Genomic DNA, 24017 nt, shown 5'->3' on the forward strand with positions numbered 1-24017 from the left:
CTTAAATTTGAAAAAAAAATAAATTTAGTATTAAATTATTTTTTGATATTTTATAATTTTTTTCTATTCTTTCAAAATTACTTGAAAACTAAATTTGAAATATATATAAATACTAAAATGTGGTATTTTTCATACTGAAGCTTTTTCAGTTTTTTCAATGTCTTTATGATAAAAACTGAGTGAGATATTTATATTTTAAGTTTGCACGTAAGTGTGAGAAGCAGTATTATAAGCTCTTTGAATCGCATGCTTTAAAAATTCAAGCCCTCCAGAAAGTCCAACTTTTGAGAACTTTTATCACTTACAATTTCCGACAAAATAAGCTTTGCAACAATGAAATATCTTGAAAATTACAGAAGTTATCGTTAAAAAAACGTTAAGGTATTAAATTTTCAGCTTGCTATTAATCAACTTTTTTGGTAAGCGGGATCCAGTTCTATAAGTAAAGTAACTTGTGAAGCGATAACGTTTAATTTCAAAAGGAACCGACTTTATTTTGAGCGTAACTTGCTTACATTTATTGCTAAAAGCTAAAAAAATAAATAAAAAAAAAATAAAAATAAAACTTTCTTAAAAACTCCTGATAAATTTTTCCTAAAGAGTGCATCATTTTTTGGATATTTCACGTCGAAATGTTCGATTTGGAATTTCACGAATAAGAACCTACTTTTCATTAGCTACAACTCTGGTTCTACTAGCTCTATAAACTTCATACATACACAGATTTTTTCTGTTTTTCATAATCTATATTTCTGGTCGGAATATTTTTTCGATAAAATACTTACTTTTCAGTTATTTGTGAAGAACCGTCTAACAACGTGGTTCATTTGTTGAAAAATGAACATATTCACTCGCAAATAACTCGAAAATTGACTTAGTGGAAAAACTCTATAGAACAGAAGTTGCTTAAAATTAGTCAGTTTATCAATTTTCGGACTTACTTTGGACCTATATTTTTTCACCCCCGAGAAGGAGTGAAACTCACACCCAGGGCAAAAGCACACATCTGTACTATATCACTTCTTTCTTTGACTTATTAGCTAAGTGAATGCCAAATTTCATGTCAACCCAAGCGGTTGTTTAAAATTCACAGGTTTTGCAATATTTTACGTGAGTGAATGATCTAATAAATGTCTTTTTAGGGGTAGTTTATTAGGGTTGAAAATATTAAATACTTAATACACTAAATTACGAACATAAAATAAAGTTTAAATCACTACAAAATGCATCATTACCTAATTTAAAGTTACAAATTATTTTTTTATACAAATTCTTATTTAGAGGGTAGTTTTTAAGGGTTTAAAACTATAAAATACATTTCAATATTAGAAACAATTAAATTCATATATTAAGCATACTATTTAATATACCTACACATAATTTAGATTTAAATAACGCTTATAAATAGGGAGCGGATTTATACGCGATCAATTTTAATGAAATATGCGCATATATATGCGGTAAAAAATTACGAAATATGCGCAAGATATGCACAAAAATTCAAAAAATGCGCATTTCGAGAAACCACAAATTTTCTGTTCTATTCTATTCTAGAGGGTTCTTTTATAGGGGGGGGGGTGGCAATCTTATTTATTATCTTTCAAATAAAATCATTTTTTTATATATACAATTTATTCACAGTTTTTACAAAAACTGCTACCAATAGTTACCTATTTAAAATAAAACAACAATATCACTATAAATTATCTTCCATGATAATTCACTACAATGTGTTTTTCCAAATTCTTTACGAGGAAACATATTCTTTGTTTAGATAAAATATTTTTATAACTTGAAAAACTCCTTTCAATAGAAGTAATTGGGGCGTATTTAAAATAACTTGTTAATTTCCGTTAGAAAATCGTAAAACTATGATTAAAGGTGTAAATTCTCTTAACAATAGAGGATTTAAAAGAATTACCAGAATTATAGGTACCTACTAAATATAATAAAAGTAAATAAAATTCGGATTTCCGGGTAAACCATCCTTCATCACTACAACCTACAATCATTTTATAACGGCGTACTATAAGCACTAGTAAGTACATACATACTTTGTGTAAAGATCGGGTATTTTCTAAGAAAAAATGAAAGGCAGTGAATGAGCCGTCTCTCTTCAGGTAGTTCTCGAATTAATATATATGAAGGGCTTAATGTGAAACAATGACAAGCCTCAAAAAGGTAAAAGTGAGATATATTTGACTTTGAATGTTAAAAATAATATTAAAAAATCCAGTAACAACTTTTATTGTTTTAGTTTAGATATTTCGATGCATCATGCCCTACGAGATCATAGTTGACAACAATATTAATGAAATTACTTGAAACTCGAAAAAAACAGCATTTATTTAAAAAAAATGTGGCATCTTACATTATTCCATTAATAATAAATACCCAAATTTTAGATATAAGTAGATTCAGAATTTTCTATTATTGACTGAGCTCGTGGTGGTTTCAACCCTATACGTGTTAAAACAGTGTATATTTCTTTGTCTCCATCAACTTGTTGGAATTTCTGACGGGTGTGTTTGGTTTTGTCCTTTTTATTGACGGACCTTGTTCATTATCCTACAACCAAATGCAATAATATAAAAAGCCACGTCATAAGCCACTACATTAATCTTGAATGGTAATAATGTGACAAGCCACATTTAGGAAAAAATTACATATCGCTGTATTTTCATTACTTGAGTCACTTCTAGATTGTACATAGTCAGGGTTACGGTCACTGTCATCGAATATCAAGTCAACTTTACTATTTTTTCTTGCTAGAATCATCAGAACTCAATAATTATCGAAATTACTTCCGCCCATGTTCGCCATTTTGATGTGGCTTGTCATTATGTCGAGTAGATACTAGAGACAAACTAGACCTATGCAATAGTGTGACCATAGATTTATCGGGCCATCTATTAACGAAGGGCTAAGATAATTTGTTAGTGGCTTGTTATACTATTACTTTAACCAAGAATAACACTAACTTGTTTTGAAATCATGTGTGGCTTGTCATTGTTTCACATTAAGCCCTTCATATACATATACATACGACAGCCTGTGCGGGGAAATATTTTGTGTTGAATTAAAAAATTAAAAAATTTTTTTTGACTTAAATGTTTTTAACTAGGCACAAAATATGCATGTTTCTTTAAAAATATGCAAAATTTAGTAAAGTTCTCAAATATGCGAAATATGCATGCAATATGTATTTAGCATAAAATCCGCTCCCTACTTATAAATATTATTTTTTACACGCTGTTTTTATTTTTGGGTAAAAAAGAATAGTTTTCACCCCTTAAAAATAAAAAGCAAACAATGTCGTCATATCACCTTTGAAGAGGAGAGCAAGATGAGCTCATTTGCAAAATTTCATCCAAATCGGAGCGGTTCTTTAGAATTTAGAGGTTTTGCAATATTTTACCGTTAAAGAACGTACTACTGGTAATTTTCGGTTTTTGTATTACATTTTTGTTAAATTTCTTAATTTTCTCAAGAAGAAATAGTCTATTTCATTTATAAAGTAAAATAATTTAGTGAATTTTAAAGATTACATCCTAAGCTTTAAAAAGCACTTATAAAACTGTAATAGATCTGTTCAAACTTGAGTAATACCATCTTAAAATGGTGGTAATTCTATAAAACTACGAAGATTTCAAAAATTACATTTTTGAAGACGTCATACCATTTGAATTAAATTTTTGAGATTTTTTTGAATGAGTCATCATTTAGTACGATGCTTGAAAGGTAAGTTGTGCCAAATTGAGGGTTTTATAAGAAAAATTGTATTAGTTACACATTTTTAAATCATTTTTAAACAAAATTCATGTAAGGCTTATTTTCCGCCCCCACCGTACTTATGCCCATACATTTTATTTCTTTTTATTATAACCGTAAGATCGCCTAATTATTCTGCTTTAAGGTTCAATTTATAAAATTTCATTTGATCCATTAATAAAGAGTTTCATTAAAATAACTCAACCGTGCACTTCGCCGTACGCTAGTTTACAGTGCGCCAATGTTTGTGAGAAGAGTGACTTTAGCGTTATAAATAAAAAATTATAGAAGATACAGATTTAATTTTAGAAAATTGTTTATATAAGGATTTTTTTGAAAAATTTTCTGAATTTTTCAATGGTCAAGTCAGTTTTGTTCTAAAATTTATATTTTCGGAGTTATTAAAAAAACATCGAATTTCGTAGTTAATGTGTTTAATAAAAAATGAAGCACCCACTTCTCGAGTAGAACTTTTTGATGTGTTGTTTATTAAACATTTCTTAATAAAATTACAAAAAGTTCTATCTTCTTTGATTTTTTCAGAAGTGAAAATCTATATGAACTCCCCTATAAAACAATTAAAATAATTGAAATAAAAACAGTAAACAATATTTTAAAATCTAAGGCTTTTCGTTAAAAGAAACTGCTTTCTGGCTGCATCCTAAATCACCGGCTTTTACAATTTATAAGCACAGAGACGACGAATATAGAAGAAAGCAAATAAAGGACACGGTCACGTATTAACCTTCTTTCTGTCTAGGAAAAGGGCCGAAAGACAATTATTTCAGGTACTCAAATCTGACTAAACTTACAGTTTTTGTTGTTCTGTCTTTCCCAGGCATTCTTTCCTTAACAACAACCTGCGCCATACCATTGTCGACAATAACGTTGGTTTCTATATCATGATTTTTAATCTCAGAATTCGGTTTTCTCGTTGTGCTCCTAACAGTAATAGTAGTGGGTACGGCAGTAGTAGTAGAAGTCGAAGTTGTACTTCTCATGGTAGTAGTTGAGGTAGGAACGGTTGTAGACGCACTTGTAGATTTAGTCTGGAATGCAGATCTAACGCATGAATCCCCTACTTGTTTGAAAGGGGAATTACAGGAACATCTTCCAAACAGATTTGGGATGAGGAAGTCACAGTGGCTGTCTGCAGTCCAAAGGCGACAATGTTCATTGCTATAACATACGTTTCCAGGTCTTGCAGCTGAAATAATATGGTTCGTTAAAATTTCCATAAATGTGTACTTTAGAATGCTAAACAGTAAACATTAAAAACGTCTATGTCAAAAAATTAATAAAGAGCATTTAAACAATAGTCAAAAAGTATTTCAAATTGTCAATATGGCCGCCGAGAGGGATGAGCGCGCTCCCATTAAAAGTAAAGGGCTAAAAAAATGGGAAACGTTCTACAAAAAAACGCTATCTCTACAAAACTTTTTTTAATCTATACATTTTTCAAGTTTAAAAGTATTTTTTTATTTTTAAAAATGGGCCGGAAATTGTTATTAACAAATAAATAAATATAAATAAAATAGCATAAAAAAATATTTCCCGAATCACTTCGAATATTTTTTTTTTGAGACACATCTCATTCAAATAAATACTTCTCCTCTCTTAGATACTATCTCACCTAAGTGGAGAATTTTGCATTTGAAAATAGTTTGGGTCTAGGACGTTTCATCTCCGCCAGTTCATTGCCGCCAGTCAGTTAATCGCTAACTGATTTATTTCCGAATTTCCTACCAATTTTTGACAGTTATATTTATTATAAATTTTTAATATTAATTAGGAATTTTAGGAAATCACCTAAAGTAACCTAACCCAACCTAACACTACAAAGTTTAAACACAAAAACTATTTAGTATAAAATTCAGGGGAAGTAGAAATAGAACTAGTACTATTAGTTAGTACTATTTAGTAGTAAAATATAATAATATTTTGTATCTGTTTAATTGACATAAGTTTTGAACTGAATTTAACGTCGTGTCGAGTTATCTCCCATAATACAAAATCAACTGACTAACTGATCAACTAACTGGCGATCAATCGGCGACATCGAAACGACAGCGATGAACCGGCGGCGATGAAACGTTTCATTCCGAAATAGTTTCTATCCTTGTGGGGTCAGTATTCACCGGAGGGACTGCAGACGTTCGGATACAATTAGCGTCTCTTTGCAAAGACAATAACGTGGACTGTACACGAGCATGGAGCACTCTACACTCACGTATGGATATGTACTTTTGTATGTACTGCAAGTACAATTTTATATGCAACATTTGGTAGCACTATTTCCATGTAATCGTGACAAAAATGTTTGTCCCCATTTTTGTAAATTGGGTACAGTGTGGCTTCTGTCTTTCAGTGGCTTCGTTCTGTATGTGTTCTTATTCCCACATTAATTTTATCAACTTTTCTAAATGTTTAATTACATAGTACTGGTCCATCATATTTGAACATTTTAGCTGTTATTTCATTCTTTCTTGGCTCTTATGTTTCTTTAGTTTCTCTTTTATTTCTTTTTCACCAGGCGGTCTTTCATATGTTCGTTCTTGATCGATATTTTCCTTCAGTTTTATTCTTATTCATATTCTGTTTTTTCTATGTCATTTAGAGGCTCTTCGAAGTATTCCTTCGGTATTTCCTCGTTATTTACCAAATTCCTCTCGTTTTTTCTTATTGAGTGTGCTTGCTTGCTTTGGTAACTCTTTTTCTTATTTTTTACCCCTTGGTAAAAGTTTCGTTTTCCTTTATTTTAAAGTTTTTTTCTATGTATGGCCATGGCATGCTAACAAATAAGATAATTTTTCATAAAGTAGTTTTAAACTGTACTGAAGGAGCTTTATGTAATTTTAACACCCCGTGATTTTTTCTGGGTGCACTTTTTCGTATAGGTAAGTCTGTAAGTTAGGTCAAATCGACTTATTTTCACCCCTAAAAATCGTGGTATATTTCATAAGCAATATTTTTGGTACAACCTGTATAATATATATTTTCCTTTCGCTATATTAACCTTATGTAAAATATCTTACGCCAAATAATGGGAACAATAATTATACATATAACATATTATGTATAAAATTCTAGTTACATTCAGTTGCGTTTTTAACAATTACAGTATAACTTAAATAAACATCGTATCATTATGTTAGTTGTAAATTATTCACTTATTAACTACTCGTAAACTTAAGACAGAATGTAGGTGCGTTTTGAATAATACAAAATACACCGTTATATGAATTTTGCGTTATAATCTTTTCAAATTAGAAGAACATACGGCTATTCTACAATGGCCATTATTTTCTTGAAAGAAAACTGCGAGGAGTTTCATGACTGTTATCGCATTCATTAATATAATACATCTAACTACCTCTCTTGGTTAACAGAATCGGGTCCAAGTTTCTTTTGATCTTAGAATGAGATACGTAAGTAATTATTTATTTGCGAAGCCAAAAAGTACATGGAAAAATATATCGCACACAGTGCCGGATTTACCACTAGGCCGACTAGGCCGCGGCCTAGGGCCGCAAGCAAAAGGGGGCCGCAGCGTTTTGTAAAAAAAGCTTTTTTGGTAAAAAAATTTTTAGTAATTGAATTAAAATCAGTAAATAATTTTTCAAATAAGAGAATAGCTATTCTACTAAACACGTGGTACGTGGTACGATATATTTTACAATGTTTTGACAAGAGTAGCATAACATTGCAAAAGCTGCTACAGACTTGAATGTGACTTGCAACATACAAATGTCTAAAGGAGTACGCATTGAGTCTGAGAGACAACTTTGATTCCTATGAAAAAAGAGGAAAAGAGTTGTCTAAAAATGAAACCTATATTCTTGAAATAAAAAGACGCCCGAAAAGAAAAGCTCTCATAAGGCAAAGAAGATGAATCCAATGACCCCACTTTAATGGCAAAGAAGACTTAAAGATTAATACAGTCAATGTTGTAATCGACACGCTTTATTCAGAATTGAATGAAAGGTCCGAAGTTTATTTCAGTCTTAATGAAAAATTTGGATTTTTAAACAACTTATCGTCAATTTCCAATGAAGAAATCAGGGTAAATTTTCTATTTTGACTAAAAAGTATCGAATTGACATAGATGGTGACTTTGGAGAAGAGGGTGTACAGTTCAAAGGCTTTGTTGAAGGTATATTTGATGAAGAAAGAGAGCCTCATGACAACAAGATTACCAAGCCTTCGAGGAATATCTACACTTTTGGAGTATCTGAAACTTATTCATGAAAAACAGTTAACAACATTATTTCCGAATATGGACATTTGGACATGACTTTGATCATTCTACTATGCGTGATGACATCTAATGCATCTGGAGAAAGATCATTCAGCGTGTTAAAAAGAATCAAAATCTACTTGAAGAACTTTACTTCTGACGAAGATTCTAGATTGTCTAGTTTTTTTGGCTAGTTTTGTTTCAAATGCTGAGCTTTTTAAGCCTTAGACTTTAAAAATTTGATTAAAGATTTTGCAGCCAAAAAAGCTAGAAAAGTGAGTGTTTAGAGTTAGATATGATATTTAATATGAGTATGGAGTGGAGTGGGTGTCAATGTTAATCAGTAATCCAAATTTATACAAATTAAGAATTTAAGAACATGACATTGAACGATCTAGAGGTTTATTTGTTGTATTCTTATGCCTGGTTGCACCAACAGATCTTAAGCTTAAGGCGTGCATTAAAGAAACATATGCGTTGCACGGTTTAGTCTTAGATCAATTTTCAGCTTGCTACAATGGATTATCATGTGGATTGCATTGATAAGAATTCAAAATTATGGTGCAACGTATGTGACACTTAAATCAGCCCTATCTATAAGTTGAGCTGGGTTAAGCTGGATCTTAAGATTTGTTAGTGCAACCAGGCATTAATATTTTTATTTTTCAGTACCGTAGCCTATTACTAGTACAGTTCATATTATTTTGATTGTTCTTTTACTTATAATGTCTTTTCAACTCGGCTTTTTTATTATTTTGCGGTCATCTGTACTTTTCCCTCGGAATGAAACAAATGGTATTTAATTTTAACAATTAACTACAATACTAATTAATAATATAATAATTTAAGCAATATTAATAATTTTACAAATAACTGCTTGGGGTAGCCTTTTTGCTGCGCTACCCACATTAAAGAGCTGAATTGTTATTTCAGGCCTTACTGCAAAGGACTTGAGGACTGTGTTTCCAGTAGCGATGGTTCTTACAGGCTGAAGAATGGATGAGGTCACAGAATTTAGAGCAAAGAAAAATTACACAACTTTTTTATTTGCGATTGTTATATTATAATTAGATTTAAAACGTGAGGCTCAACATGGCCTTTTGCACTATGATTTATGATGAATCAGAAAACCTTTTCTTTCGTGATCATTTGAAAATAGAATTAGTGAAAATGCCCGCGTTTATAAGTGAAAACTATCGCGGACCGCGAGAGACGATCTAGTCTGGTGTGAGTAAGAATTACTACTACGTTGTTTTACATATATTTTTTATTAGCCGGAGGCTGACGAGCTTACAAGAAATTAGAGCAAATAATGATTTTACACTAAGAAAAAGATGAATGTAAATTAAAATTAAATATTCTTATTATTTTATATATTTTAAAATTAATATTATGTTTCTGGAACATAGACTGCCCGCGTTGAAGTATTTACTTCAAAATGAAAGAAAAAGTGATCTGAGAAAATAAGTAAACTTAACTTTAAAGTGATACAAGAAATAATTACATATTCTTAAACTAGAGCAATACATATAAAGATGTACTTAACAACAATTAAAATTTTAAGTTTCTACTTTGTCCACAGGAAGAGGACAGAGTTTTGTAATAGGTCTGTTAAAATATCCATCCCTAGTCTTTATTCTAACACTACGGACCTTACCGTCTTTACCAGTAAACAATTCTACAACTCTTGCTAATGGCCAGTGAAGGGGTGGAACTTTATCTTCTTTTAACAGAACTAAGTCGTTTACTTCAAGGTTTTTCTGTGGTGTTAACCACTTGGGGCGATTCTGAAGTTGATTTAGATAATCAATTTTCCAGCGTTTGGCAAATGATTGTTGAATCTTAGTGTAGTTTTGCCAAATCGTTAATCTATTGTCAGGTATTTCTGTCACTTCCTCTTCAGGGAATGACGTAACTGGTTTTAATATTAGGAAATGTCCTGGAGATAATGTGTCAAAGTCATTCGGATCATTTGACATAGCACAAAGAGGGCGTGAGTTTAGTACTGCCTCTATTTGTGCGAGAACTGTGCTAAAGGCTTCAAAAGTTAAAGTGGTATTGCCTAAAAGTCTCAAAATGTGATATTTGGCGCTTTTTATGGCCGCTTCCCAAATTCCACCTTGATGCGGAGAATGGGCTACAATGAATTTCCATTGGATTTCAGAAGAGGAGAGAAAATTTAGTATAGACTCAGAAGTTTCTTTTTGTTTAAGAAATAGTGCTACTTCCTTCAACTGATTTCTAGCTCCTAGAAAATTAGTGGCGTTATCTGAGTAGATAATTTGTGGGCAGCCTCTCCTACTAATGAATCTTTTTAAAGCAAGTAAGAAACTTTCAGTAGAGAGACCTGTGACTAATTCAATGTGCACTGCACGAGTAACCATACATACGAACAACGCTATGTAAGATTTTATTTTTGGGGCCTTTTTTAAATTAGAACTTTTTATAAGAAATGGACCACCGAAGTCTAGTCCAACATTGGTAAATGGAGGGGAGAAACATGAACGTTCCCGTGGTAAGTCAGCCATTAACTGTGTGGCTGTCTTTGCCTTAAATTTAAAACAATCGTGACATTTGTTAATTATTCTTTTTGTTTCCTTAAGACCATTTAGACACCAATATCTCAAGCGAAAATTAGAAAGTGTATTTTGAGGGCCTGCATGACATAATCTTATATGTTCTCTATGCAGCATTAATTTTACTATGTGATTATGAGAGGGTAGAAGTAATGGATACTTCTGGTCATATGGGACGTCTGAGTATCTTAGACGACCACCTACACGAATCATTTGCTGATTATCTATGAAGGGGTTAAGTTTTAAAATTGTCTTATTTGAAATTATTTCCTTATTTTCCAGACAAGAAAATTCTCGAGAAAAATGTGCTTTCTGCAAAAGTTTTATTATTAAATTTTCAGCATTTTTTAATTCTGAAACAGAGAAGGGTCCAAAACATTTTTCATTTGGAAACTTGAAATTGTGAATGTACCTGAGAATAAGTGCGATACTGCGTTGAAATTTTGAGAAATTTGAAAATTTGAGAGATACATTTTCAATGAAACTTGTAGTGTTTTCTTGTGCTACATGAACCATTTTCTTTTCCTCAGGTATTTTACTTACCTTTGGTTTTGAGTCATAACTAGATAAATCTAAGTCATAATTAAGTAGAAATGAGGGACCTTGAAACCAAAATGTTGAATTTACAAGTTCAGGAGCTGATAAGCCTCTTGACGCAATATCTGCGGGGTTTTGTTTTGACTTTATATATCTCCATTTAAACTGTGAGTTTCCTTGTATTTCAGAAACCCTGTTTGCAACAAACTGTGACCATCTCGAGCTATGTGAGCCTAACCAAGCAAGTACAATTTCTGAGTCCGTCCAACAGTTTATTGAATCTATGTGAGTTAATTTATTATTAAAAATTTCAATTATTCTTTTAGTAAGCTTGCTGCATAAAACAGCACCCATAAGTTCTAACTTAGGTAAAGTCAATGTTTTTAGTGGAGATACCCTACTTTTAGAGGTGATTAGTGTGGAAGAGACGTTTCTAGAGCTATAAGTTACTCTAATATATATGCAGCTAGCGTATGCCTTTTCACTAGCGTCGGAAAATGCGTGTATTTGAATACTACATATATTATCTTCAATAAAGAAAGGTCTATGAATTTTTAAGTGTTTTAGAGCTGAAATATCTTTGAGAAAATTTAACCATTCATTTAAGAGTGTTGGATCTAAGCTTTCATTCCACTGAATTTTTGAAAGCCAAATTTTTTGCATTATTATTTTTGCAGTCACTATTACAGGATTAATTAATCCCTTGGGGTCGAAAAAGCTTGCGATTATTGAGAGCACTTGTCTCTTAGTGTAGGAATCTTTTATTCCAATTTCTGGTACTGAAATAGAGAAGCTATCTAATTTAGAGTCCCAACAAAGACCTAATATTTTATTAAAATGATTTTCTGGAGATATAACATATGTATTGTCAGTTGAAAATTGTGAAATATTTTCCAAAAATTGTCGTGAATTTGAACACCATTTGTGAAGAGATATGCCTGCCTTTTGTAGCAGTGCAGTGATTTGCTCATGCGCAAGTGTGAGTGTTTCAATACTATTTGTACCATATAATATGTCATCAATATAGCACGAATTTATGAGCATATCATGAGCGAGAGGATATTCTTCCTTATGCATGTTGGCGAGTTCAATTAAACATCGTGTACTGAGAAAGGTAGCTGGTTTCGTTCCATAGGTAACCGTTTCTAATTGTATACATTTTAATGGCTCCGAGGGAGAGTTACGCCACAAAATGTTCAACAAGAAAGTTTGGTTGGGGTTAATTCTGATTTGTCTAAACATCTTTTTTATATCAGATGTAAATACATACTTGAAAAGTCTAAAATTGACTAAAGTGTCAAATAGTTCTGGTTGTGTGGTATAACCCTTTAACATAATGTCATTAAGGCTAAAACCAGAAGTGGTTTTCATCGATGCGTCAAAAACTACACGCAAACGAGTTGTGAGAGAAGTGTCCTTTTCTACACTGTGGTGGGGTAAGAAATATTTGTTTTCTGAGTGTATATTTTGCAGAGACAAAGGAACATAATTTGCATGTCCTAATTCAACATATTCATCTATAAAAGATTTATATTGTTTATATAGAGAATTATTTTTTGAAAATTTGTTTTCCAAATTTAGAAATCGCTTTCGAGCCATTTGGAAAGAGTCACCCAATTTATTATTTTCATTAGGCGTGCATAGGGGTAAATCTACTTGAAACTGTCCATTCGGTAGGACTTGTGTGGTGTCTTTAAATATTTCCTCAGCCTTTTCATCGTCAGGGGTTAAGCGTTTTATTTCGGGAACTTCTTCAATGTCCCAAAATTTTTGGAGAAGATTATTTACGTTGTCTTCTTCAGTGTGAGATTGAATAAATAGGGAAATATTATTCGAGAGTGAATAATTGCAATTTGAGTGAGAATGCACGTTTTTCTTGGATGAATTTTGTGTAGATAGGTTGCCAAAAAGGACATATCCTAAATGAGTGTTTTGAAGCACTGGAAGACCTGCTCCAATATGAATTAAGCCATCTTTTAATAAATCACAGTAGATTTCTGCACCTAATAAGAGGTCGATTCTACCTGGGGAGGAGTAAGAGGGGTCACTGAGCTTTATGTCAGCTGGTATTTTTATTTTGCTACGATCTAGAGGTACCTGTGGTATTTTGCACGTGATTTCATCCAAAACTGCACATGATACTTTAAATTTCATATCTTTGTTTTTATATGGGAAAAATTCAATATTTACCATTTCATTTGAGATGGAACAATTTTGAGAGATTGTGGATATTTGTAATTTTTTATTAGTAGTAGTGTAATTTAGTTTATTTACTAAATCTTTTGTTACAAAGCTCGACTGAGATCCATTATCGAGAAGACATCTCGCGTGTACAGGTTGTCCACTTTTAGAGTAAATTGTTACCAGCGCTGTGGCTAGCAAAACTTCGGTTTTTGGAGTGAAAGTTGAGAGAGAAGAGATGCAAGATGAATTTTGACTTGGTGAGTTTGAGAGTTGACAATTTTCATTTGTCTGAGTGCTTAAGTGGGTAGAAGTGTTTGGTGATTCATTATATGAATGTGGAGTATTGTTTCTTTGAGTGACTTGGGCATTATTATTCCCTTGAGGAGCATTTAAATAATTTTGAGAGTTATGTGGTGTACTATGGCGAGTTTGTGAATCACCCTGTATACTTGAGGGTGATTGAGAGGTTTGTGGTGCATTAAAGCGCGTTTGTTGCCTATTGGGGTGACTTTGATTATCGTCATGTGAATTTGAAGCAGTTTGATTGTTTCGAGTGGGAGAGAATGAATTATTTTCATGAGTGCGAGAAAAATTGTTTTCATCATGGAGGAGTGTATTGTGTTTTTTATTGCAAATTTTACATGTGTATTTAGATATACATTGATTAGTAAAATGCTTAGTGCCAAAACAGTTTCTGCAAAGCTGTGCTTGCTTTACAAAATTAAATCTTTCTCGAGAATTTGAGTCTTTAAATAAGTTACACTGATATATTTTATGACCAGTTTGTTTACAAAATATGCAATTTTCATATCTAGATTTATTATCATTTATAGTGGATATATGAGCAGTTTTTTGAGTGGTTTTATTATTGGACTTTGACTGAGTGTCGGAGTAATTAAGTTTTTCTAAAACATCGCATCTTTTTTCTAAAAAGTCAAAGAATTGTTTAAGTGTTGGAACATTCCTAGAACCTACTTCATATTCGAAAGCCTTGTGAGAAGCAAAATCTATTTTTTCTAAAAATATTTCTATTAAGAGCGAGTCCCAATGTTCAATTGGAACTTCGAGGTTACCAAGAGCTTGAAGCGTTTGCTTCGTTTGTACAAGAAAATCTCTTAGTACTTGTGGAGTGCATTTGACTAGAGATGGAGACTTTAGCAACTTTTTTATAAGAGTACTAATGACTCGTGATTTGTCATCATATCTCTCTTTTAGAGTTTTTATAGCGATAGCAAGATTAGCGTCTATTACCTCTAAACTGCTAATTAAGTTTAAAGGTTCTCCTTTGAGAAATGATTTTAAGTATATAAATCTTTGTATATTATTTAAACTTGAGTTATTTAAAATTAGAGTTTCGAATAGTTGAAAAAATTCATTAAATTGAGAAAAATTGCCGGTAAAATTTTTTATGCTTATTTCAGGCAGCTTAGCACTGGAAACAGCATTATTGTTTGAACTACGTGCTTCATTTTCTGTTGAGTTTAATTCTATTATTTTTCTTTGTAAACCTTTGAGTGCGTTAAAGTATTTTTCTTCCACATTTGCTCGATCAGTTGCTTGCTGTTCGCTGTCATCAATCTGTTCAATTTGTAATTGAATCTCTTCATATTGTGTGAAAAGATTGCAAAGTTTTTCTTTCCTATTTTCGAAATCCAGTATGTCGTTTTCTGTGTCTTTTTTGGCTGTAAGCCATTTTGAGATACGTGTAATTGAGGATTTAAGTGATTTTCGCGTTTTCTTTAAACCTTCCATTTTTTATTTAAAGTGAATTTATTCCGAAATAAATACCAAGAGAGTGAACAATTTTGTTCAGTGTAATTGTCTTTTTTAACTAAGACGTGATTCTAAATTTATATTTAATTTAAGAGAATATTTTAAAACAAAATTTAATAAACAAATAATGTTTTTCATAGAGAGCGTTACGCGAGACAATCGGTATAGTAATAATCAAATGCCGGTAAATACAATACTTTTCAGTGTCAGCTATCTTTAGCTATAATAAATACTGAGAAAGATCTGTGTCAAATCAGAGAGCCATTAGTTCATAAAAATCTGAAAATACATAAATAAATGCCGAATATTTACTACATAAATACGTGACTAAATACACCAATATGGAGCGTTTATATAATGCGTAAATTAAAAAGAGTTATGACCTCACCAAAAGTGTATCCAATTGCACTTCACTTTCGGTTCGCGTTAAAGTTTCTGGGTCTACAGTACCGCGTACCGCGCACTTTTTACAAACACGTGTGTCTTATCTGGAGCAAAGCGAAGGCCGAACGCCAACTTTAATGGCTGTGTTTATGAAATATTTCCTGGAGAGTCCATTTTTTTATATGGGGTAACGGTTAACGGGATACCGGCTTTTGCAGTTCCTGTGCCTCTTCGGCGGTGATTTTTTGCTTCTTTGGTACCTCCTCCTTCTTTCTTCAGTCCTGTTTATCAAAGAATGCGGGATCGAAAGGACCACTAATGGGGTAGCCTTTTTGCTGCGCTACCCACATTAAAGAGCTGAATTGTTATTTCAGGCCTTACTGCAAAGGACTTGAGGACTGTGTTTCCAGTAGCGATGGTTCTTACAGGCTGAAGAATGGATGAGGTCACAGAATTTAGAGCAAAGAAAGATTACACAACTTTTTTATTTGCGATTGTTATATTATAATTAGATTTAAAACGTGAGGCTCAACATGGCCTTTTGCACTATGATTTATGATGAATCAGAAAACCTTTTCTTTCGTGATCATTTGAAAATAGAATTAGTGAAAATGCCCGCGTTTATAAGTGAAAACTATCGCGGACCGCGAGAGACGATCTAGTCTGGTGTGAGTAAGAATTACTACTACGTTGTTTTACATTTTACATATATTTTTTATTAGCCGGAGGCTGACGAGCTTACAAGAAATTAGAGCAAATAATGATTTTACACTAAGAAAAAGATGAATGTAAATTAAAATTAAATATTCTTATTATTTTATATATTTTAAAATTAATATTATGTTTCTGGAACACTGCTGTTTGCTAACATTTTCAATTATATATTTTCTATCTTTTTCTTAAGGTGCCTTCTCCATTACTGAAGGTTAGCTATAACTACAGCAAATTGCTCTCTATCTTGAGAGGTTCTTAGTATCGAATGTGTGTCCATACCTGTATAGTCTCTCACGTTCTTCAGCCAGGAGCATTTTCTTCTTCCTGAACTTCTTCTTCCTTCCACTTTTCCTTCCATTATCGTCGTAAAAAGTTGTATCCTTTTCCTCTGTGAATTATGTCTAGATAACTCGTTTTTCGGTTTTTCACAATATTTAGGAGTTCTCTCTCAGTCTCCATCCATTTTTCTTAGCACCTCGTTGTTGGTCACGTGATTTGTCCAAGAGATCTTTAGCATCCTTCGAAAAACCAACATCTTAAAGGCTTCTATAAATATAGAATTCTTTCTATAAATTTCCTTTTTCAAAATTTCTATAAATATAGAAATTGTTGTTAGAGCTGTTTTGGGGTTTTAGCCAAATTTGCAAACCAAGATTATTTAATTGGTGAATACATTTCAACTTATTTATGTCCGTATTCAAATAGAACATTAGAGGCAATTCTCTATTCATTTATGTTATACTTTGTATTACGGAATTTAAAAAGTAAAATTAAAATAAAAGTTTTAATTATTACTATTATTATTAAGTCTTTGTGCTTTAATTACATAATCGCGAAGTTATCGGGGGCCGCTCGGGGTAATTTGGCCTAGGGCCGCAAGTACCCTAAATCCGGCACTGGTCGCACACAGGGTGATTGATTAGTGGGGGTAAAGCTCTATAAATCCGCTATAATAATAGATAGCAGTAAAAGTTAATAACAAAAATTGTAGCCAATTTTGAGCTTCACATTACGAATTTAGTTATAATGTTACAGGGTGTTCGATAACACAGTGGCAGACCAAACTTATGTTTTTTTAAATAGAACACCCTATATTTTATTTTATATTCGATATCCTGTTAACTTCTTCATTACAAAAATATATAGGTTTGTTATGTTATATGAGGTATTTACAAAGTTATAATAACCAATTATGAAATTATGTATGAAAATCGTAACTAGTTCAACTCCCTTTATAAATAAAAATAAGCACAACAGCAATGGTTTATTAATGCCATATTTTTATTTATTGTCAAAATTTTCAAGAATTATTAACATTGCTAATTTTCTTTATATCAAATACAGGGTGAGTCAAAACGCAAGTACATTATTTTCTCAGTAATGTTAAACGGAACACCATGTATTTTATATCATTATTGAAAAGTAACATTACCGTACTTTAATTTTTATATATCATTCCCTATGTCCAAATTTATTAGTTTTCGAGATAAACTTACGTGCATAGAAATCGGCCCACTTAAAAATTTGGTCATTTTTGATGTCTCATATTTCCTAAACCTGTTGGCTGATTTAAGTAATTTTTTAAACATGTTATAGCCTGATTCTTTAGCAATACCAGTGTAGTAATATTGTTGCTAAACAGGTAAATTTCCATTGTATACCGGGTGTACCAATCAAACTGTGTTTTTTTCTCAAAGTTCGCATCACCCTGTGGAATATTCTAGCATTTATAAAATACTGAAATTAAAATGCAACTATAGCCTCAGGTTTTATTAACATTTTATTTTTTGATTCATTCGTTTATGTTGGATAATAAAAAAGTTAGATACTTTAACAACTAAACATGTTTTTCATTAATACTAATCAGTATTTAAATAAGTGCGACAAATTTAAAGGGATAATTCTGCATGAAAAAATAATGACCATTGGCTTTATAAACGTATGTCAGCAAATGTTTCGTTTCCGAGATACGGGATGTCGAATTTTTCTTACAAACTGACGATTTATTTATTGCTTTAAAACCAGTTGAGATATGGAAATGAAATTTCATAGTTTTAAAGAGCTAGTTATTTCGGATTTTTTGATATAGAATTAAGAATTTTATATTCACCATTAGCGTGCGTTATAAATTCTTAATTGTATGTCAAAAAATGTGCAATAACTACGTCTTAAAACCCTCCCAATTTCATTGGCATATCTCAACCGGTTTTAAAGCAATAAAATAAATCGTCAGTGTGTAAGAAACAATTCAACATTCCGTATCTCGGAAACGAACATTTGCGGACATACGTTTATAAAGCCAACTGTCATAATTTTTTTCATGCAGAATTATCCCTTAAAGTTTGTCGCACTTATTTAGAAACACCGTGTATTGATGAAGAACATGTCTAGTTGTTAAAGTACCTAACTTTTTTATTATCTAACATAAACGAATGAATCAAAAAACATAATGTTAACAAAACCTGAGGCTATATTTGGGTTTCAATTTCAGTATTTTATAAATGCTAGAATATTCCACAAGGGGATGCGAACTTTCAGAAAAGAACACAGTTTGATTCGTACACCCGGTATACAATGAAAATTTACCTGATTAGCAACAATATTATTACAGTGGTATTGCTAAATAATCAGGCTATAACAAGTTAAAAAATTACTTAAATCGGCCAACAGGTTTAGGAAATATGAGAGATCAAAAATGACCAAATTTTTAAGTGGGCCGATTTCTATGCACGTAAGTTTATTTTCATTTTTCAGAGCAAATTATTTTAGGTGTCTAAATTTATCTAAATTTTAAGTAAGCCATGACTGAATTGACCATTGACGATTACTGATTATCAATCCGGTAATCAATGTAACAATCTAGCAAATAAAGAAATAAATCTATGCATTTTTCGAGAATAACTTTTTGAAACTAATTTAAAGTATTTAAAAATATCTATCTCCAGAAATAGAAAAAAAGTCTCTTAAGTCAAAAATTAAGTGACTTATAATAAAAGAATATCAGTCCCTATTTTTTTTTCAGTGAAAAAGTGGTCAGAAGCAACCGCCCTAATCACCACCCTAATTAAAACTAGTCATTGAACTTATTTGGTCTTCTTTATTTATGTATTATTAATAGGTTCCAGAAGTTTGACCGACCTAGAATGGTTGGATTTAAAAAAAAATGCGAGTTAAAACGAATAACGAATTTTTGTGGTTTGGAAAAAATTGATTTTTCTTCAGAATAGAAAGATTAGCATCAGAGATACGAAAAAATGTTTAATAATGGAATTGTAGCTTATTTAATTCCCAAGAGCCTGGTTTGCAAACATTTTTTCTACGGCAAAAATTCAGTGAACTATTGACAATTAAAACTTATAATAACATGCAAGAACCATATTTACCGACCCTTTCAAAGTCACCTCTTTTTGAGACTGAGGATTTTTAAAATATTTAATAATAATATGCTTATAGATCTTGTAAAAATCTACAAAATTCTTTTTTACCAAACTTTCTAAGATAAAAAATTAAAAAATTACGGTTAAAAAATCAATATGTTTTTTAAAAAAAAAGGATAAATCCAATTGGAAACATAATAATATAAGTTAGCGGTGTTTTTAGTCATTGGCCTTATTCGTTCTTCTTTATTTATGTATTATTAATAGATTCTATATTCTCCGTTCTTTTATATGGCGTGGAGTCATGGACCGTAACTGAAGCATCACTGAAGAGACTCGAAGCATTTGAGATGTGGTGCTATAGACGCATGTTGAGGATTTCCTGGATAGACAGAGTTACCAACGAAGAAGTTCTACATAGAATGGGTAAAGAGCGCGAACTAGTCGTAACCATAAAACGTCACAAACTGGAATACCTGGGTCATATAATGCGCAATGAACAACGATATGACCTACTTCGGACCATACTTCAAGGTAAAGTGCATGGGAAAAGAGCTCCAGGACAAAGAAGAATATCCTGGCTGCATAACCTGCGAAAATGGTTTAACTTAACCACTACCGGACTTTTCAGGGCAGCAGTAAACAAAGTCAGAATAGCCATGTTAGTGTCCAACATCCGTAAGGGATAGGCACCATAAGAAGGAGAATAGATTCTAGAAGTTCTAGTGACTTAAATTGGTTAGTTTTAAAAAAATAGAGTTAAAAGAGAATAACGAATTTTTGTAGTTTGCTAAAAATGACATTTTCTTCAGAATAGATAGATTAGCATCACAGATACGAAAAAATGTTTAAAAATGAAATTGTAGGTTATTTAATTCCCAAGAACTTGGTTTGAAAAAAATTTTTCTACGGCAAAAATTGAATGAATCGTAAATGAGTACAATTGGTAAAACATTGATTTTTTCGATATAAAACTAAGACTTTCGATAGCGAATAAATCGAAAACTATTAATTTTATCATAAAAATGTATAAAACATTTTTTGCTTAGAATGAACGTTTTTATCAAGTTTTGAGACAAAAATATAATAAAAAATTTCCACCCCGAGATGGGGTGGCAACCACCGCCATGGTAAAAGCGCCTTTCGGCATCATATAGATTTTGATCCTTGGACTATCGACTACTTATTCTCAAATTTTCAAGCAAATCGATTCATTCTGTAAAAATTGCGAGGTGAAAAGCTTCGGTTCCTGGACTATTAGTATATGATCGGAGGATATACCAGCTATATCTAGGGAGGAAATTCAACATGCCCTCAAAAATATGAAATATAATGGAGCTCCGGGGGAAGATGACGTAGTCACTGAGACAATTAAACTAAGAGATCCACTTTTAATATCATGAATCCAAACACTTTTTAATCTGTCTGCGTTATGAAGTTCGATTTCCATCCGTCAGAATAAAAAGGATTTCTATCAGGCCACAGAACAAACGACCATTTGTAGTACCTTAAAACTGTAGTCACAATTTTCTATCGAATATAATAGACTGTTTTTTCTTATTTTTGTTGACTTCCTCAAAGCATTTGACATAGTGAAAATATACGTGAGACAAACAAACATGCGAATTACTCAGAAGAATAAGTTTAGGTTGGGCTGGGAGGTGGAGAGGAGGATATCATTAGCTTAGAATGAAATAAGCTTAAGAAATGGAGTAAGAAACGAGATAGTTCGTAGGCGAACCGGAGTAGAAGATATTATGAAACGTATTATAATGCAACAATGTAGATGGGTGGAACATGTTGCAAGAATGAAAGACAACAGTTGGAGAAAAAAATTGCTTGTAATATATTTTTATCGTCTAGAGTACGCCAATGAATTAAGTAAAACGTGTTTTTGTACCGTCTCGAACGATATAAAAGTCGGAACGAAAAGCCTAGTTGATTATTATTCTTGGAGGGCTCATCGAAGAATAATAAACAACAACGAGGTATAAGAGGTGAGTTATCCCGACCGTGTTCCGCCGTCGTTTTGGTGTGTTGAACGCATCCGACAGTTTTCCTTTTACCTATCCTTTTACGAGCGTTGATCGTATTTCGCTACTTGTCTTTTCCGCTGGCGAGCTGAGTGAGCTATGCTCTTCTTATGTCCGTTTCATATTAATAAATGTAATTATTCGGTTGCTATGTCGGTTGTATTCATTCATAGTCCTGTCGCCAGTGGGGGTACAACGGCCTCCTTAATTCAGATGGACTTACCCAAGTTTTCTTATGTATTTTGACCCGTAGAACACGAATTTTTTGGGTAACAGTCGATCCGGATGTCGATAAGATTGTTATAGACAAAGAACTTGAGGAATCATATAACAGCGATTTTTCGCAAAACAAAACATTGTTTTGTATTTTTTGGGCCATTCTAAGCAAAAAATGTTTTTACAAGTTTTTTCGTAGGATGCATAGTTTTCGACATAAACGCGGTTGAACTTTCAAAAAATCGAAAAATTGCAATTTTTGAACCCGAATAACTTTTGAATGAAAAATAAAATAGCAATTCTGCTTACTGCATTTGAAAGTTCAAGTCAAATTCTATCGGTTTCATTGCTAAAAATTAATTTTTTTGTTGTTAAACAAAGCTATAAACACATAGTGATTCAATGATGTTTTCAATGCATTTCCCATTTGAAATCGAAAGAGTAGGCGCGCATACATACAATTTCTACGTATATTACGTATATTAAAACGCATGCATTGGGCACGGGAAACACTATGTGTTTATGGCTTTGCTTAACAAATAAAAACTTAATTTTTAGCAATGCAAATAGTCAAAACCGATAGAATTTGACTTGAACTTTCAAATGCAGTAAGCAGAATTGCTATTTTATTTTTTTATAAAAAGTTATTCGGGTTCAAAAATTGCACTTTTTCGATTTTTTGAAAGTTCAACCGCCTTTATCTCTAAAACTATGCATTCTTCGAAAAAACTTGTAAGACCATTTTTTGCTGAGAATCACCCAAAAAATATAAAAAAATGTTTTGTTTTGCGAAAAATCGCTGTTATGTACTTCCTTAAGTTCTTTGTTTATAACAAACTTATCGACATCCAGATCAACTGTTACCCAAAAAATTCGTGTTCTACAGGTCAAAATATATAAAAAAAACTTAGGTAAGTCCATCTGAATTAAGGAGGCCGTTGTGACGTCGTCCTGGCGACAGGACTATTAGACTACAGGCCCATGTCCAAAATGGATGGGTCATATGAACCACAAGGTGGCGTATATAGGACGATATAAGAGCATAAAATAATAAGATTCAGCGCTATGCCGTCACTTGTAAGCAGTCCAACTGAGTTCTGATGAGAATTCAAAAGTGCAGGTAGAGTGGGTACATTTTGGTCATATATTTTTGTACGGCATTTTTACCATAGATAGATCCATGAAAAATAATAAGAAAGCACACAGTGCCGTACAAAAATGGCGAGCCACAAAGTTGGTAAATTTTTTTGATTTTCTGACAATTTCCAGGGTAAATTTGGTCATTTGATTCTGTACGGCATCAGTTTCATACTGTTTCAATACAACTTCTAATCCATTATTCCGCAACGCCGTACAAAAATCACAAGACAAGGGGAAAAAATCGAGGGTTGCAATCCCCTCTCTTTCCGTGGTCCGGGGGGTGATTTGAAACAACATAAAATTAATTTATTTTAAAAGTATTTTATGCATAGATAACATTATTTTACATGCCGTATATTTTCGTTGGTCCAAAGGTTTGTAGGAAAAAAAAAGCTCAAGGAAAAATCCACAGAATGAAATGTACGAAAAATCCATATAACGAAATGTAAGGTGAAATTTATGACGATATTTTTTATACGGCATTTAGATAGTTCATTTGTACTTAATGCAATAATTTATAAAAAGTAAACGCCGTACAAATCTGAAAGTTCATATTGATAAAAAAGTAATAAAAATTTAAAAATATTAAATAAATATAATTTACACATATTTATACCGCTTAAGGAGCAACGTTATGTTACGACGTTTAGCATTTGTAGGCATATTATCTACACCTGCTATAATACTGTACTGTGTGCTAAGTAGTCGTTTTCTAGTAGTAATTTTTCTAAAAAATAGTAGTTTCATGTAACAATAATGCTTGAAGTATACAGGGTGTAACAAGAATACAGGTCATAAATTTAATCACATATTCTGGGACCAAAAATAATTCGATTAAACCTAACTTACCTTAGTACAAATGTGCACATAAAAAAAGTTACAGCTCTTTTAAGTTACAAAATGAAAATCGATTTTTTCGAATGTATCGAAAACTATTGGAGATTTTTTATTAAAAATGGACATGTGGCATTCTTATGGCAGTATCATCCTAAGAAAAAATTATAGTGAAATTTGGACACCCCATAAAAATTTTATGGGGGTTTTGTTCCTTTAAACCCCCCCAAACTTTTGTGTA

The 24017-nt window shown here is 32.0% G+C and overlaps 1 protein-coding gene across 1 annotated transcript in view; it reads right to left on the bottom strand.

Moving 5' to 3' along the window:
- The window catches only part of LOC114330047 (uncharacterized), a 164503-nt gene that overhangs the window by 49497 nt on the left and 90989 nt on the right, over positions 1-24017 (bottom strand). Inside the window, exon 4 of the mRNA XM_028279345.2 lies at positions 4584-4978. Coding sequence (XP_028135146.1) covers positions 4584-4978 — 395 coding nt within the window. The remainder of the gene's footprint in view (positions 1-4583; positions 4979-24017) is intronic.

Source organism: Diabrotica virgifera, chromosome 3 (assembly GCF_917563875.1).
Source record: "Diabrotica virgifera virgifera chromosome 3, PGI_DIABVI_V3a".
Lineage (NCBI taxonomy): Eukaryota > Metazoa > Arthropoda > Insecta > Coleoptera > Chrysomelidae > Diabrotica > Diabrotica virgifera.